This window comes from Lissotriton vulgaris, chromosome 9 (assembly GCF_964263255.1).
Source record: "Lissotriton vulgaris chromosome 9, aLisVul1.2, whole genome shotgun sequence".
NCBI lineage: Eukaryota > Metazoa > Chordata > Amphibia > Caudata > Salamandridae > Lissotriton > Lissotriton vulgaris.
Genome location: NC_141697.1, coordinates 64,437,445 through 64,455,694, shown reverse-complemented (window position 1 = coordinate 64,455,694; position 18,250 = coordinate 64,437,445). Strand labels below are relative to the sequence as shown.

At 43.8% G+C, this 18,250-nt stretch overlaps 1 protein-coding gene across 5 annotated transcripts in view; it reads right to left on the bottom strand.

Annotated features, from left to right (window-relative positions):
• Positions 1-18,250, bottom strand: part of RYR3 (ryanodine receptor 3) — a 1,864,151-nt gene that overhangs the window by 889,852 nt on the left and 956,049 nt on the right. For all 5 annotated transcript variants that reach the window (XM_086937034.1, XM_086937032.1, XM_086937031.1 and 2 more), the window contains one exon: positions 13,935-14,104. In XM_086937034.1, the coding sequence (XP_086793160.1) occupies positions 13,935-14,104 (170 nt within the window). The remainder of the gene's footprint in view (positions 1-13,934; positions 14,105-18,250) is intronic.

The following is an 18,250-nucleotide window of genomic DNA, read 5'->3' as shown; positions in this document are numbered from 1 at the left end:
AAAGAGGGACTCTCCGTTATATGCCATGTCCAGTACTTTCAATTGAACTTCTGGACGAAAGGTAGTGGCTTTCAACCACCCTTGATGCCTCAGGACAGCTGCTCCTGCTAACTGTCTGAAATTTGTGTTCGCAATATCTAGAGCGCAGTCGATGGATTCCTCCGCTGCACGCTCTCCTTCCATTAGAATTTTTCGGGCTTCCTGTCTCTTGTCCTCTGGTATTAGTTCTATGAAACCAGCCATTTCGGACCACATTTGGCGATCATAGCGCCCAATAATCGCCAAAGAATTTGCCGCTCTGATGGATGCTGCAGCCATGGTGGAAAACTTTTTCCCAATAAGGTCTAAGCGTCGCCCCTCTTTATCGGGTGGAGTAGAGATGGGGGTAGCTGGGTTCTTCGACCTTTGTTGTGCCGCCTTAGAGATTACTGAATCCGGGCATGGATGACCAATAAGGCACGCCGGACTAGTGAGCGGAGCACAGTACTTCTTTTCAATTCTTGGCAACACAGCAGGCACAGATGGAGGGTTTTTCATTATCTTTATGCCTTCCTTCCAAATATAGTCAATGATAGGAATGGCTCTAGACACCTTCCTTGTCTCCTCTTTAAAATCATGGAGAAAACACTCAGTTTGTTCCACTGTCACCGGGAGCTTAAATCTGTTTGATGCTCTCTGTATCAGGTTGTGAAACCCACCTACATCTTCAGGCGGTGAATCTGAAGGCTGAGGAGTCGGAGGGGATAGCATGGGGATAACGTATTCATCCCATGGGTCTGATGAAGGTACGTTAGGCAACTCTCCGTCTTCTACTTCCTCTTCTGATGACGTGTCCGGAGTTTGCGGAGGCAATACCGGTGGCGGGGTTTCCACGACTGGAGAAAGCGGTGTATTCTGAGGCGGAGGAACAGTAGTACTAGGTTGAGGGATTTGTGGCGGAAAACGTTGCTTATAATCCGCCAGCATAGCCTGTAAATCTTGTATCAAAGTAGGCGGTAATTGAGTGACTTCTGAGACCCTAGGCCGTCTCTGATGTTCCAATGCATGAGGCACTATGATATCCTCCTGGTAGTAGTGCTCGGTGTAAGATTCGTCTTCATCATCATCCTGACACTTGATGATGAGGTCAGATGGGTGACGCGCCACACCAAAAGCACCTTCATTATCATCGTCCTCAAAATCATCCTCTTCATCATCGGCGTAAGATTCTAGAAGATGAGAGGGCATAAGTGGCGATATATATGAACCTTGTTGCCTCTTGTAAGACAAGAGTAGAAAGTTCTTTGTTGAAATTGGCATACAATAAGCCTGATTCCCAGCAATAGGCTTCAGCAAAACTGATTCCATCAGTTTTGATGGCACCGGTGACAAAGGTGCATGCACCTGCTGAAAAGATGCCGTCGTCGACGGGTTTATCGTCGACGAGGTCGATAACGAAGGCATCGTCGTCGATGGTCTTACCGTCGACGAGACCGTCGTCGATGGGCTCGACGTCAACGGGACGGTCGTCGATGGATTCGACGTCGATGGAGCCACCGTCGACGGGACGGTCGTTGACGGGATCGTCGTCGACGGAGTAACTGAAGGCGGGCTCGTCGTCGACGGGGCAGCCGTCGATGCTGTCTTCGTCGACGAGACAGTCGTCGATGGCGGCGTCGATGACTTCGTCGACGGGCTCTTTTTAGACGACGAAGGCTTCGTTGACGATGATGTCTTCGTCGACGAGTCGTCTACGAGAGTTCTTTTTGCCACAATACAAATCTTTGTAGACACAATAGGTGTAGAAATAGATGCAGTGGATATCATATCCATAGAAGAAGAGGTTGAAGTAGAAACAGTAGTTACTGGTGAGGAGACAGTAGAACTCTTACTCACAGTTTTCTTTGAAGGATCGTTGGTGGCTGAGGCTCCAGAGACAGAATGTTGGGATCTCTGTGAAGAGCCTGAAGGTGAGTGGGAGGTTTTAGCATGCTTTCTCCCCTCACTTTTCTTATCCTCTTGAGACCTCGCCCTCTTGCTAGAGGTAGAAGCTCTTTCATCATCATCCATGGAAGAGGATTTAAGCCACAAAAGGACTCTGGCCTCCCTATCCCTTAAGGTCTTAGAAGGGAAGGTACGGCAGATCTTACAGTTTTTTGCCTCATGTTTGGGATAAAGGCAATAAATGCAGTCCTTATGCTGGTCGTCCACATGGACCCTCTTCTTCTCGCAGGTTCTGCAAGGTCTAAATAAGGCCTTCTTGTCAGACATCTTGAAGCTCTGAAGAAAAAACGGAGTCAAGACTCAGGGAGACTCCCTTCCACAAGACGTGCGGTGAAAATCTGAGGAGAGCTGGCTCTGCAGGGAAGGATCTAGAGGGTGCTGTAAGCTGATTGGTTGGAGCAAAGACTTTAGTCTTTTTAGCATAATGATGTAGATAGGCTACTATAATCTAGGCCTCAGGCCTTTTCTAGGGCCTACTACTACAAAGTGCTTTTGGCACTGCTTTTTTATTTACCGTGGGACTCCCGCCTCGACGACGGGGAATGATTCAGGCATCTGAATCTATGAAAGATACCCCAATACTGGATAAATAACAGATATCAACAATTCTTGTCTTTCTTTGTATTTGTTAGGTTTATTCTCATATGTTCTTGTTTGGTTCTTTTTTAGACTCTTTTTAGCCAACACGTGTTTCGTTGCCCATGGCAGATGGCCGCGACTTTCTCAGGGCTGTTTCGTCAGTATGGTTAGTGTTATCTTTTAACTTGTTGTAATTCCGTCCCGGTTACCCCAAATAGTTCCTTGTCTTCATTAGTTTTTTCTCTCCCAATCGTGTCGGTATTATCCCTTATTATTTGTTGTCATCCATTTTACCGTCTTCGGAGGGTTTGCTCGTGCAGCATTCTGTCGTACTCGCTTAAGTGTCCAGTAAGTCCAACGCTACCAACCAGTCTCAACATTTTGTCAACATCTTGAACTTCTCCTTTCAGAAGAAGAGGTTGACGTTCCTGAGATCCAAGATAGGACGCAGGCCCTTGTCCTTCTTGGGCACCAGGAAGTAGTGGGAATAGCAACCACAACGTACTTCTGGGACCGGAACTCGCTCTATGGCTCCCTTGGCCAAGAGAACCATAACTTACTGCTGGAGAAGGGCCAGGTGATCCTCTGACGTGTGATGGAATTGTGGTGGCATGGATAGAGGAGTAGTCTCGAAGGGGAGGGTGTAGCCTCTGCGGACTATCTGCCAAATCCACCTGTCTGACGTGATGTTGAGCCAGTGGGGGAGGTGATGGCGAATCCTGCCGCCCACTGGCAAATGATGGGCCTGAAAGGCTGGACTAGGAAGGTTTGAAGGCTGCTGCAGAGGGAGCGCCCACCCGCTGGCCCCCTGACCCAAGGTGGTGGGATCCACGTCCCCGGCCACGCAGAGGCAGGACAGCTTACGCAGGCCTATTGCTCTGGATGGAATGTGGCAGGGCACCCCTTTCGTAGCATCGATTGGGGCAAAAAGAAGTCTGCGCTGGGTGGGAGGTGGAAGCTAGGCCTTAGGATCTGGCCGTAGCCCTGGATTCCTCAAAGCGCTAGAGCGCGATGTCTGCCTGCTCGTTAAAAAGGTGACGGCCATCAACGGGCATGTCCAAAAGCGTTGCTTGGACATCACCTGAGAAGCCAGTGGACCTCAACTAGGCATAGCGTCTCAGTGCTACCTACGTGGAAATCGTCCTGCTCAGTGAGTCGGTGGTGTCCAGCCCACACCGGATGATGAAACTCGCTGCGTCTATACCTTCAGCAACAGCATGGGAGAGCGTGGCCCGGGCTTCCTCCGGGCACTATGGCAGTACCTGCGCAACTCGGTCCCACACCGAGTGGGAGTAACGGCCCAATAGACATGCGGTGTTCACTGACAACACTCCCAAGCTGGATGAAGAAAACATCTCTCCCAAGGTGGTCCAGCTTCTTGGATTCCCCATCAGGTGGTGCGTTAGGAATGCGCCTTTGGACGTTTAGGCTTGGACTACCAAGCACCCTGCAGTAGGATGGGAAGAGAGGAAAATGGGGTAGACCTGGGCCGGGCGGTGGCATTGGGCAATCATCCTGTCCAAAGGAGCACCTGTGGTGGACTCGGACCAAGTGCACAAAAGGATGTCTGTAAGGGCCTCATTGAACGGCAGCAGTGGCTCTGAAGAGGCTGCTGCCGGCTGAAGCACCTCGGTCAAGAGGTTAGTCCTGACCGCCACTGTAGGAAGCTCTAGGTTTAAGGCCTCAGCTGCCATATGCAATACCACTGCATACGACGCACCCTCCTCCATAGCCACAGTAGGAGGAGGAAGCATGCCAAGGTCTGGGGAGGTGTTCAGACCACTGGTGTCACCCAACTCCTCTCTCCAGTCTGGTTCCTGTAACCGGTCTGCAAGAGGGTCCATAGACCCTCCCATTCCTCCTCACTCTCTCCTGGTCGACCAACGCCACCTATCAACGAGCATGGGTACTGCTGAAGAAAAAATTCTCCACATCCAGTGTGATGCGTGGGGGTAATTCTAAGGTGAGGAATCCATAATTAATTTTCTCTTTCAGATACAGGAGTCAATGTTCTCTCTTTCATATTCTTTGTTAAGGGAGCAACATCGGAAATAGAAATGCAAAGAATCAGAATTGTAGGGGGAGGGTTTGCAGAGAAAAATGCTAGGTAGTGGTCATAAAGGTGATGCTGGAGTTGACCTTTCCGTGATTAAAAGTTAATCTTTACTGTGCACTGTGTCATTTCTTTTATTGAGTCACTTTCATGAGGATCTGGTGCAGCTGGTGAGCCAATGGCACTGGCCAATGATGAATGACGGTAAGAAGCCATTCAGAGGATAAGGCATACACTGAGTCCCTAGTTATGGGTTGGGCATGATTTGGTGCAGGAATCCTGCAACCAGTAATTACCAATACCACGGAGTTGGGTAATTTCCTGATTTGGGATTAACTCCTGATTACAAACTTTTCTCCTCTGAATGAAATCGGAATTTCGTCAACGAATTTCTGCAGTTTTTCGGTCATTGTCAGCATTTTATACCCATTAGTGTTTCACGAAGACTTTCTTGGTAAAATTATGAAGATGGAAATTACCTGATGAGTAGGTGTCCGGCTCAATTTACAATCCAGAACTGGGCGATAACTCTTGTTTGCATTAGAATTGTGATCGTCATCAAAGTCGGAATAAGAATTGGAAATTGGGAACCCTGGGCTTTTGGGTTGACAAAATGGATGACCAAGTCATCTGCTCAAAATAAAATGGGATTTATGGTGAACAGGCAAAGGCAGACAGGTGAGAGTGGGAAGATGAAGGGAACGTGGTAAATTCTTTTTTTTTTCAAAAGTAGAGGCATGAAGGGATTTGTCATACAGATCAAAGGTTAATGACCAGTGCATGATACTCAGCTTGGTCTGGATAATGTGTATGGGTTGGCAGTTCAATAACAAAAGTTTTGTGTGAAATTTTGAGAATATTACACAAGGTTACATGACATTATGTGACTGGGATAAAATGTTGTTCGTTGGTAGCTTGTGTGAAATTTTCATGTAATGGTGTACCTCGTGTAAAAAGTTACGATGATGCTAACAGGAGATCTGGTTCAAACAGAAAATAGCTGCTCAAATAATGCCCTAAGAGTACAAAAAAAGAGGCAAAATTGTTTCATGCAATTTTTTTAATTTTAGTATAAAGACCAATTTCTTGAAATTTTAATATTTTTTAGTTGCTAGTAAAATTTTACATGGACTTAGATAATGTATGTGGTGTTACCAGAAAGTCCAAGAATAGTTGGTACAGGGAAATACCGTATTGTTGAGAAAGAATTTCAAGATATAGCTAAAGATTGAATCTGATTCCATTTTCGACAGCTAGATTAGGATCTGTAATTGACGCTTTTGGCCCTCCAGTCCAGTACATAGTATTTATTGGATGCATGAACATGGTGACCTCCAGGTCCCAGCCTCCAGCTACCCACTTGCTCTTTGTGCCTGCACCTTAATGAAAGGTGACTGAAAGCTTGATTGGCTTATAAGATTAATTTGAGCTTTATGGTCAGTTAGCAGGACTGTTGAAAATATGTTAAGCATGGGATGCACATGTCATGATCTCCAGGTGCTGTTTCGGGGATTAATATAATTAAGGGACAAGTATGTTGAAAAAACATGTCATCAATACTGAAACTGCTGGTTGACAGGGGAGGTCAATGCAGGGGTGGCGAGAGAGGAAGCTGCTTGGCGTGGAATTCTGCATCAGCTTTCCGACTCATCAATCTCTCACCAAAAGCTTACCACTCTCCAGCTACCAACACTCTAACATGTCATTGTAGCTTTTTCACTTCCCTACTACTGCCACTTACTCTACCATCGCTTTCGCTTTTTGGATGCCTTGGGAGGCAGTACTGTGTGGTGGCCTTTATTATTATTCCATGTGGCTACAGTGCCTGCATGTGACAGCTGGTTCTTGGTGATATGCCAACTACGAGGTCCTTTCTTTACTGTTGGCAAGTCTCAAAGGAACATCGCACAGAGGGGTTGGTAACTAGTTACAGGCTAAAGTTGCTCGACCTTTTCCATTGAATCAATTGATGGGAGAACAGCATGATGATCCTACATAAAACGGGGTAAGATACCCCCTTAAGTATATGCATATGCTCCCTCACTTCCCACCAATGTCCTAAAATGACAGGCCTTGCATGGGCGCTGACATGCTAAGTCTCCCATAGGCCAGAACTTTTCAAGCTGCAACTAGAATATTTTTCTGAAGGTTAGGCCAAGGATGTGGAATTGAAACTGAAGCGAATAAATTTTCCAGCATAAGAAACAACGAAAATGATCCTTACTGCAACACACTCAATACCAGAATAAAACCATCATGCAACTCATTCAAAATCAGTGACCAAATTCTCCAGCTCAAGAAACAGAATGACTGCACTAATTCTCCATCTCAACAAGTCCACAGTGAACCATAACTCAAAATAAAAAAAATACCAAAGTGAAATGAATCTTCAACTCATTCAAAATCATAGTGATCAATTCACCAGCTTGAATCAACACTAGAGTGACCTACCCTCAAATTAAATAAAAGTGATAGTGAACCTTTTTTCCACCAAAACCAACTAAAACCAATGTACACATATTATCTTACTCAACTAGCACGGATGTAACTCCATTCTACGACTCAATTAGCCAAAGTGACTCGATTATTCCACTCAGGGAACAAATGGTAGCTCATTCCTAACCACTATCAAAACAACATTCAACCAATACCCTATCTAAATCAAAAAACATCTCCCCATTTCAATCAAGACAACATTAAACAAGTTCTCCATCTCATGCAAAACAATTCCTTCCCATTCCCCATCTCAGTCAAAAGAACACCTTTCCATTCCCTATTTCAATCCAAACCATAATGAACCTAATCCCAAACGCAATCATAACTGGACAGAAACCATTCTCCATATCAATAACCAGAGCATCTTGAGTATTCCGCTTTATAAATACTAGAGGTAATGCATTCCCCATTTAAGTCAAACATATAATGTAGCCTAGCCATTCTTCAACTCATTTAATGAGATTCTGCCGCTAGCTGCATGGATGTAAACTACTGTGATGCCTTCCAATGTTTTCCTGGCAGTGTGCAGTACCCATACTGCTTTGCCCACAATCTGGATATTGCGAGCAGGTTTTTTTTTCAGAAATGGAAATTACAGCTGTACTCTGTCTCCATGGAATGCTCTGAAATGCTCGCTTTGCACCACTAATAACACCCCACAGCTCATTATTTTTTCCCCTTGGAGGAATGAATCAGCACAGATCTATAGTGTCTTGGGACTGCAGGGAAGCTGCACTGCTAGCAAGAACACTGCAGTTTGTTTTACAGTAAAGCACTGATGACCCAATGTGTTTGACTGCCCTTTCCGAGCACATGAATTATTAATAGCAAACTTGCCTGCAGCTCACACAATAAAGTATCGGCGGCTCCTTTAGGTGCTAATAACATATGACACAAATGTCTTAGTGATATTCCTTGCATATACCTTCAAGGATGAAAGAATGGACTGCGACCTCTAGCACAGATGTTACACACAGTTTATCGCAACAGATCCATAAAACCACTCAACTTACTTACAAGCATAAACTCTCAAGAGTAAGAGCCTAAACAGGGGAGTTAAAGATTGAAAAATGACCTTCATCATGATTCTGAATAAACCTAGCTCTTGTTCTCCATCCATCACAACTGGCTGGGTATGTCGCTCTGCACTTCCGAATCAACAAGGGAAATTGCAATGGAATGGTTAGCGATGCATGGGTAGGTCGTGGACCCTGCACGAGGCAAGGGGAAACACACCCTAGGTGCCTTGAGAACATTTTTGCTACCATTATTGGGAAATGAGAACCTAGATATTAGTATTTAGCTGGTGATTGCAGGAACGTGGTTCCTGTTCAGCACATGAAGATCTGTGATTCAGGAACTAAGGCATGCTGCCATCCAATAAAGGACCAGGATACGGGTGATACCTGCCCCTGACAGCCCTACCAAAGCACCCTGAAGACCCATAGGACTTACGGTGCTAGAGTGTAAAGCAAAGTTCAAGATGATTTATTAAAACCTCTCATGATATTTAGAAAAAGAATGGATGAGTGCCCTCTGGAGTGCTATGAGGTAATATAGGCTTCGGACTAGAATTTCCAATACCAGAGGAACCCCTTAGCAATGAGTAATTGGTTGTTTGCATGTTCATTGGTATGGAAGGAACTTGCAGCCTGATCTGCAGCGCTGGCCTTTTAGAAAAAACTGCTTGGGATTAATGTCAAAGAGGAGATGCTTCAGATGTCTGTGGTTCTTTTAAAGGCAAGAACGGTTCAGGTCAAAGGGCAGGGTCAACTAGCCAAAGTGTATGATAAGAAATAGGAACTTCTCCAGAAAGAGCCTGATCCGAGTGTTTCTGATGTGATGATCAATAGTATATTTAGAGGACTTGTTGCTGGCTGACAAAAATAGATTATAGTGTGATCGGGGAAGAAACAAGAAGTTAGAAGAGATTTGGAACCAACTGGAGAACAACGTCTGTAGCTATATGTTTATGTGAAAGTGCTGGCCAGAATGTAGAAGTCCTTCAAATGAGGTTGAATTTATTAAGGGTATTTTCTATTTGAGCATGTGGGATTCATTCCAAGTCAGATCATGGATACTGAATAAGCAAATCATGCAGAACGTCTTGGCTTTAGGCGACCACACAGTGATGTTGCAAGATCTATGAAAGCTATTATTGAGTACAACCAACTAGATAAAGGATTTGTCTCTGGGCAATACAAATTAGTGAAGGACTGTCTTAAGGCAAAGTGAAAGCACTCTTGTCAATTTGCAAAGAGTGGACAAAGGGGCTAATTTAGTTTTCACAGGGCAAACAAGAGATTAGATTTTCCAGATCAAGTGACGATCTCAGTCTGTGCTGCGGACAGCAAGCCTTGATATTTCAAAGTGTGTGTCATCGACAGCAGGGCAGAAAGGAAATAGTAAGACATTGGCCAGGTTTATGCCAGTGGTACATATGGCATTCATGCCTACCAAGACTGATCAAAGGGCCATGAAACAAGCAGTTTATGGTGTTATGTTTTGTAATGTACCCCAATATAGGCCTGGGTAGTCACCTAACCTTTCACCTACATTTTCCTGCCATTGTACTACATAACAGGTTTTTGGTATTGACCTTTTACCTGGTTAAGGTGCTGCATAACTGTGATGTGGTTGTCCCAGAAAACTAGCCTAATTTATTATGCATGAGGATTCTCAGAATCACAGCAGGATTACCATCTTTTGCATAATAACTAAGTGTAAGGGTCATCCCTTTTGTCATCCTCGGCCGACATGACCCAGCGAGGTAGAACCCCTGAGGGTACCGTTTGAGTATATATTCACCTTATCTTTGCACGTGCAGGCAGAGGAGAAAGACTTCCATGCTGTAACACTGACGTGAGACACGGAGGTTCCTGCACGCAGGCACTTCAGCTCGCAGTGGTCAAACATCCCTTGTGGGTGTCCATCTCAAGACCAAGACAGGGTCTTACAGTCTCTCAATTCAGGTAATGGGATTGGCTTCAGCCTAGGGGGATTCTTGGCTCTACACCTACATACATGCTAGGTACACTTAGGTACATCTAGTTAGGGTTGCATCGTAGCAGTATGCATTTTTACTGACATGTATTTATATACCTGCCTGTTTTCATTGTTTTACCACTATGGTAGGAATCAACCATCCATTTACTCTATTGGTGCTTATGATCATGTATATCTGCTTCTGCCCAATGGTTGTTTCAACACACCTATTTTACACTAGAATGACGCTGGTTCCATAAATGCTTCTTGAAAACTTCCCTACAGTTTATTCTGTGTATCTCTGAGACAAAGTGAGCATGAGTTACTGAGCGAAAAGTACTGTAGGGTTTCCACAATCCCTGATGGGACAGAGATGTCATGTTCATTACTTGCCAATAACTATTCTCTCCTTGGTAAGAGGAGTTTACAGTAGCACTGTGAGCTAGATAGGTATACAGGCAAACCTATCTGGTGGGGGTGTCTGCAATCAGTCTAGACACCAATTCCACAGTCTTTGATGTCTAAAAGTGCAGATCCTATACAGGTTTATAGGAACCACACGACAATGGTAGATTTATTCCTAAAACCAAACTGGACAATATCGAATCGCAGTGTTGTCTGTGAACGATGTACTAGTAAAAATATGGATATTGTGCAGAATATGAATCTAAAATAGGAAAGCCAAATGAACTGGGAGCATTTTTTCATGCAACTAAGGAAAGGAGACTAGAGATATTATACTTCAATACAAATAGCTAATAGAACCTTTAGTAATATGGCCGCTGCCATACCAGTTTTTAATTGGGCTCCATTCTTGATTGGAACCTACAGCACTCATGCCTTAACGAATCATCTTTAGGCATCAGTCACAGCAGTTACTTTACAGTGTCTTTTAATGTACCTTTCTGGCTCATGCTACTGAGCATGTTGACATCGCTCAACTATTGTAGTTTCTTCAAGTAGGCACTTGGTATTCTGGACACTAAAGAACAAGGTACTTACCTTCAGTAATGCCTTGTCTGGTAGAGACTCCATCTAGTTGCAGATTCCTCTCCTTAGAATTAACCCTAGGTGTCAGATTGGATCTGGACATTTTTGATGAGCAGTGCCGAAGGACCAGCTTGTCTGGGATGAAAGACACATATGGAGGCTGAGCTGACAGCGCCTGCAGTTCACTGACCCTCCAGGCAGATGTAATTACCACCAGAAAGGCCATCTTGATGGTGAGAAGTCTTAGAGGGCAAGCATGAAGCGGCTCAAAGGGAGCGCATATCGAGAAAGTGAGAACCAAATTAAGGACCCATTGAGGCATAACAAATGGATTCGGTGGAATCATGTTGCATGTAGACCATCAAATAACCTAATTACAATAAGGGACTTGAAGAGGGAAGGGTGACCTGGTAGTCGCAGGAAAGCGAAGATAGCAGATAAGTAACGCTTTAACATGTCCAAAGCAGAGCCCTGCTGGGGATAAACAACAAGACTTGGGAAATGGGGGCAGATAAGGGGTGGACCTGTTTGGCTGTGCACCGTGCAACAAACCTGTGGCAATGACCGGCGTATACATCTTGAAAGTAAGTAAAAGTAATTTAATTATTTGTAATACAAATTCATGTTAGAATCATATTAAAAGCTAAAAACAGACAATAAAATGTTTAAAAATTAATTTATAAATATGTTTTACATCTAAACAGTTTTTAACATCTTAAATGTCTTCATATTTTTTAATAGTTTAAATAATTTAATTTATGTTTATGTTACTTCCTTTTTTCAAGTCGCAGTCACCAATATTTTACCTGGGAGTATGTTGCAGTAGCAGTGGTTATGTTATGTTATGTTATGTTATTAGATTTTGTATAGCGCACAGATGCCGCAGCCAAGAGGCGTCCCGGCGCTTTTGGAGATAAAAGACACAACACAACAATGATGACCAAACACAGAGCTATACAGCGGAGAATAAATGGGTTTTTAATTGTTTCCTGAACTGAAACAAATCGTGGATGGAACGAAGTGAAGCAGGCAAAGAGTTCCATAGTGTAGCCGCCATCACCGAGAAAGAGCGTCCACCCATTCTGGACTTTTTAAAACGAGGAACAATGGCCAGATTAGACCCTGCAGACCGAAGAGTTCTTGCGGGGACATAGTGGAGGATGGTCTGGGTGAGAATGGGAGGGGAGGCCAAATTGAGAATTTTAAAAGTAAGGCACAAAGCCTTGAACTTAATTCTTTGGCCTACTGGGAGCCAGTGAAGGTCACAGATATTGCTGCGAGCTGAAACAAATTTGGGGAGGCCGACCAGCATCCTAGCCGCCGAATTTTGTACCCGCTGAAGACGGGCAAGCTCAGCTTGATTAACACCCAGAAACAGGGAACTGGCATAGTCCAATCTGGTCAGCACCAGAGCTTGGACTATGATCTGCCTGGTGTCCGCGTCAAAAAATTAAAAAATAGGCCGTAGGCTTTGTAGAGCGCCGAAACAGGTTCCCGCAACACGCTAATGTGGTTAGCCATGGACTTACTCCAGCTCTGAGCCTGAGTACATTTGTCACTTTTTTAGGTACTTTTTGGCTGTTGTAACTACAGAAGGACAGGTTGTGAATAGCAATGGACTTACTCTTTTGTGGGTGAGTGTATGGCCCTCCATAAACCCCTCCTAATCCCTCCCATTTTCCATGCACCACCCCTCTGTTCCTCCCCATTCACTACTAAAACGTATACTTATATGTGCAGAGATCTCTGCAGTCGGGGCAAAGATCTTTAAACATTAAAGACAGGAGAGGGAGGGGCGTAGACCTCCACACGTTGGTATGGTAGTACTATTGCAATAATTCCAAATGTACTACAAAATATAGGATGTTACCAGGGCCCCCATGAATTTTTCTGCTTTGCTCCGAAACTGTGGGACGTTCTGCAGATTACATCAATTTCCCTTGCTCCTGATCTTCTACTGCATCTAAGCGTTCTTTTCTGCATTTTAATTGCTCTTGCCACTGTACATTGGATCATTTGTAAAGCACTAGGGGCCAGATGTACGACCATTCACTTTTGCGAGTCGCAAATTGCGTCGAATTACGATCTATACTGTGATTCCACATAGCAGGGCTCTGATAGCTTCTAGATAAGACAGGTTCATATAAGCCACTACCCATATCACAATACTTGCCAGGATTAGGACTGTTCAGTGTCTTAAGTACCGTACACAACAAACAGTGGAGTAGGTGAATGCAAGTTCTTGAATTGAACTAATAAAAAAAGTGCCATATTTACACCCACCATTTGTAGTGCCTTCTTGGTTGGTGCAGATGAGTGTTTTGAAAGTGAAAAAGGTAACAAACCTGTCTGGTGGATATGAGAACTACAGGGATTGTTGGTTTAAATATCTATGTTCATGTTTTGTAAAGCACTCACCCAATCTTCGTCTTTTATAAGTTTCATACCTCTGAATTATATATATAAAACATGCATCAAATGTATGAAAGGTCTAAAAAAACAACCTTACATCTGTCAATATTTTTTAAAAAAAGACCAGCTTTTTCATCCAATTTAAACAAATATGCTAATTATACTTCACCATTGATAATAAATGACCCACATATTTTCTCAATTGTAAATAAATGTAAAATAAAACATGCATTGCGCTCCAAAATGAATATGTAAATGAAGAAATCAATCCTAATTTGGGTTGACTCTGTGACATCATTTTGGAAGCCAGTTCGCAAATTAGGATTCAGCATAAATACCTGACTCGCTTTTGCAGGAACTCGAATGCCCGACTGCCATGATTAACATGCACAGCTTGGAAGTTTACAGAGCCCATAACTCAAGATCTGAGACTTACTGTATCAAGGGATGCCGAGGCTCTTAAATCAGGCAGGAATGCGACCTCCAGTAGGTGAAGGAGGACGCTTTGGTCCGTAATACCATAAACGCGATCCAGGAACAGCACCATAGGCGCCTTGTGCTCAGGGCAGAAGCTGGCAGACATGTCAGGTTCAAAGACGGAACCATCTGAAAAGAAACAGAAATCATTTTACTACAATAGTTGCACCACACAAGGTACTCTGACGCACGAGCCGTTCAGACTACTCAGTTCGCCAGTGTTTGTACAGGAAGTACTCCCTCCACACAGTGGGAGCAGGGCTCATCAGTTTTGAACTTTCTAGATGCGGGAGGGGAAATGTTCCCCAATATGTGGCTGTAACCAGCATGGCTGGAGCCCAAGTAAGGCAAAAACATGTGTGCAAGTGATCCAATCATGCTTATGCACCATGCTGGAATTGCCATGCCATCACATCACAAGTATGAATACTGGAAATGTACTCCCATACTGGGGGTACACATTTCCAGTAGCCATATTATAAATCCCATTGATGAGCTGAGAGATTTCTCCCTTCACGTCAGAGCTATTTTAAATCTCTCTGTGCTAGACTGCTATTGTTTGCATGGCAGTCTTGCACAGACCTGGTGTCGCAAGAAAAGATGGGCGATCGGCCACTACAAATTCGGTCAAATGGCATTTCTGATGGCATCACAGCTACCAAACAGTTTTCCATATAGTGAAGCGATAGGTGAATCCTCCAAAGAAATACACCTTTCCTTCATATCCTGCATCAGCAGGGGAAACACAAAGGTGGTTGCATGTGTCATAATACTGTACCAGATGTCCCGCAACTGTCAGCCCTGAAATTATGACTACATTTGATTGATAAAGTAAAAGCCATGGACTCAAAAAAGCTTGGGTTCTTACTTGGCTTTTAAAAACCTACCTCAATCTGGTGGTCCATATACCTGGGACATCGAAAGCTTTATGTCTGTGAAGGAACCATGAAGCCTTCTCAGCTATAGGTCAATGTCCCGACTCCGACCCACATCAAATATTACTGAACGATTGTGGTGCATTAACAATGACAACACATCCTTTCGTTTTGCTCTATCTGGAATGTGATCCAATTCTACAAAGGAAATAGTGTTACAAGGAGTGTAGAACAATTTTCTGGCAGGTGTTTGGGCCTATTGACCGAAACAGTTGTTTAAGATACTGTAAAGCAGACGATTGATTTGCACACTACACACCCATGATCTCTTATCAGTGAATTGGGTCTTTCCTTTCTTTCTGCGTGGGGTCTGTTTTTTCAGTTAAGCGTGGCCTCTTATGTTTTGTGGTTTTCTGGACATCAGAACCGCTTTTCACAATATGTTACACAAGGATCGGCATTTCTGTTATATTTATTTATCTTATGCCCTCACTAAAACCTTTTCAATCAAACGCACCGAATTGCCAGTCTAGTGTGGAGCAAAACCAGCAACATATTACAGAGGAGGTTAAAGGCCCTCAATATAACATATAGGTTATTTTATGAACCCATGGGTGCATTTCATTCAATACATGTAAGACTGAAAGCGTTCCGCTGGGCTCCACCAACCTAACAGCGGACATAACACATATATTATGTGGAAAACTATTGGTCTAGTAGAAAAGTTGGAAAGTACAGGCTTCGGCATCAATAAAAAACACATTCCTTAAACCACATGTGGCTGTAGTGTGTGAAAGCGATTTGAGGAAAATACATGATACAAGGCTCTTTCCCGGATTATGTCTCACAAACCTCAAAAAGAGGACCTCAGGTGTTACAAAATGTGTCATGGTTCAGCAGCAAGGACAGCACCGCACCGTATCTCTTTTATATTGTATTGAACATGCACCCTTTTCTGTGATAAATATAACAAGAGCAGGATCCCTTGGTTGAGGTATTATTTGTAAAATGTAGATTTGTGAAGAAGTTGACTTAATGTAAAAAGGACAGATAAACATCAAAGGTTGCACCCAGATTGCAGATGAGTCTGAGAGGGTGTGTGATGGGCTTACATATTGATGGAGCCCAGTTGGAGTGGAAGACGGTGGGGGCAACTGAGCCAATTAGCATCACCTGCCTCTGAGGGGCGAAGCAACAGGCAGTTGGCCTGCATCTAGGTCTGGATATGGCTTAGGAAATATGCAACTTGGAAATGGCCCACAGAGCCAACCTTGACCTTTTAGTGCACCTGGCCTTTCTACACATACATAGAGTGTCCAAGATGATAGTATGTGTGTGAGTGTTAAGAGACAGGACTAGGATAAGCAATAGGGCAATCTCTGCGTCACCTAGCCTGGTGTTGGTGACTGAGGGGAGGGAGGTTCAGGCCATTTTTAGGTCCCAGTTACAGCACACTTTAGTTGAGGACCTATTGTTTTCAATATATTACTTAAACACAGATTATGCATCAGGACAGTAACTTGTTCATGATTGGCTTGCTTTGCTGGTTAACTCAATTGCTTAGTCCTGATGTGATGCCTTTTCTCTGTATTCTTGTGTTTGTCCCACCAAAGAGCATTTTAGTCTCAAAGTGTTTTGACATATTCATTATTCCACCGGTAATGTCAGCCACTGCCATTCAGTGCGTGTGAAGGACTACAGTGTCCTCTTGACACCCCATCCTTGTCGCAAATTTTTCACCACCTGCCGTGATCCATGCCAATGTACAGCGACAGATCAAACCCCCTTCCTAATGTGTTAGTTTATCTGCTTTATCTGCTTGGAGTCCTGGTGTGATGTCCCTGGTAAGTGATAAGTCCTAACAATATGTTTGCTCCGGGTTCTGTGGGCTGCATAGGCTTTAATAACATTCCAAAGGAAAACATGATTCACCTTTTTTCATTCCAAAAGTATCACTGAGTGATGACAGAACTAAGAGTTCATTCTCCTGACATGTTTACCACATATAAATGCTTCCTCAAAGCAATATAAAAAATAACATTTACGATTGCCTGATACAATGTGGCAGTCGTCTTCGGTACAGAAAATAAAAGGCCAGATATACGACCATTCCAAATTGCGTTCACAATTTTCGCTCAATTGCGAGTCGCAAATTATGAGTCGCAATTTGGAATGTACAACAGTGTCAGGGACACTGATTGCTATTCCCAATGGGGTTGAAAAATGTGAGTCTCATGAATATTAATGAGCCACCTGCAATATGCGAACCCATTGAGAATGGCTGGCCCTCCCACGGATGGTGGCCTGCTGGGCTCAGAAGACCTCCATGTCTGGGACTGCTTGTCAATAAAGAAGTTTGTTTTTAATGCATCCCATTTTTGTTTCATTTTTTAAGGGCAGGGAGTGCATCCCTGGGACGACTCCCTGCCCTTAACAAATATTTTAGAGCCAGTCACAAAGGGGAAGGGGTCCATTTGCGACTCCATTACCACCCTCTTGTAGAGGGCAGTAAATTGTGTGTGTTTTGCAATTGCGGTTGCAAAACATTCATACATGGCTAAAGAGTCGCTATTAGGAAGGGAACGCCCCTCCCTAATAGCAAGTCGCAAAACACTATTTTGCGAGTCGCAATTTTTTGCAAGACGCAAAATAGTGTTTGTGCATGGCCATGTAGGTTTATGCGAGCGCAAATGGGCAGGGCTGGACTGGCTACTGGGCAGTTTGGAATGCTGCTGAGCTGGGGGCTGATTTCGTTCATGGAGACCTGCGTGTGCAAAACGAAATTCGTTTTGCTTTAATTATTTCGAAGCACACGCAGGTCTCCATGAACGAAATCAGCCCCCACCGCAGTGAAATCAGCCTCCAGCTTGGCAGCATTACAAACTGCCAAGTAGTCAGTCCAGCCCTGCAAATGGGTTGCAAACCCGTTTGCACATGCAAAAACTTGTCGTACATCTTGCCCAAAGTTCAGCCATCCTTGAACGCAATTTGTTATATTTCTAAAAAATGTCTGCTACATTGATTCTACACGCAAAATAAAGGCCATCTAAGAATTCAATATAGCAATTCAAAATGGCTACCCACTGCTAATAGCTTTGTCAATGCTTGCATTGCAAATTTAGAAGAACCGGCAAAGCCAACATCATCAGCAAACAAAGACTCGTAAAGGAAGACCAATTGGCCTTTGCCAGTGCTTGCTCTTACTGTGCCATTGTCACTGTATCATAAACAGAAATCAAGTTTTGTCAATGATGTTAAGAAAGACTTCAAGAAAGGTGCTCTGTGATTTGCAGAGCAACTACTTGAGGCTTTTAGTCATCACCATACATCTTCCCACTGAATGTTCTTCATGGTGCTTCCCCTCTATTTTGTCCACCTGGTTTGCTTTGAATATCACTAG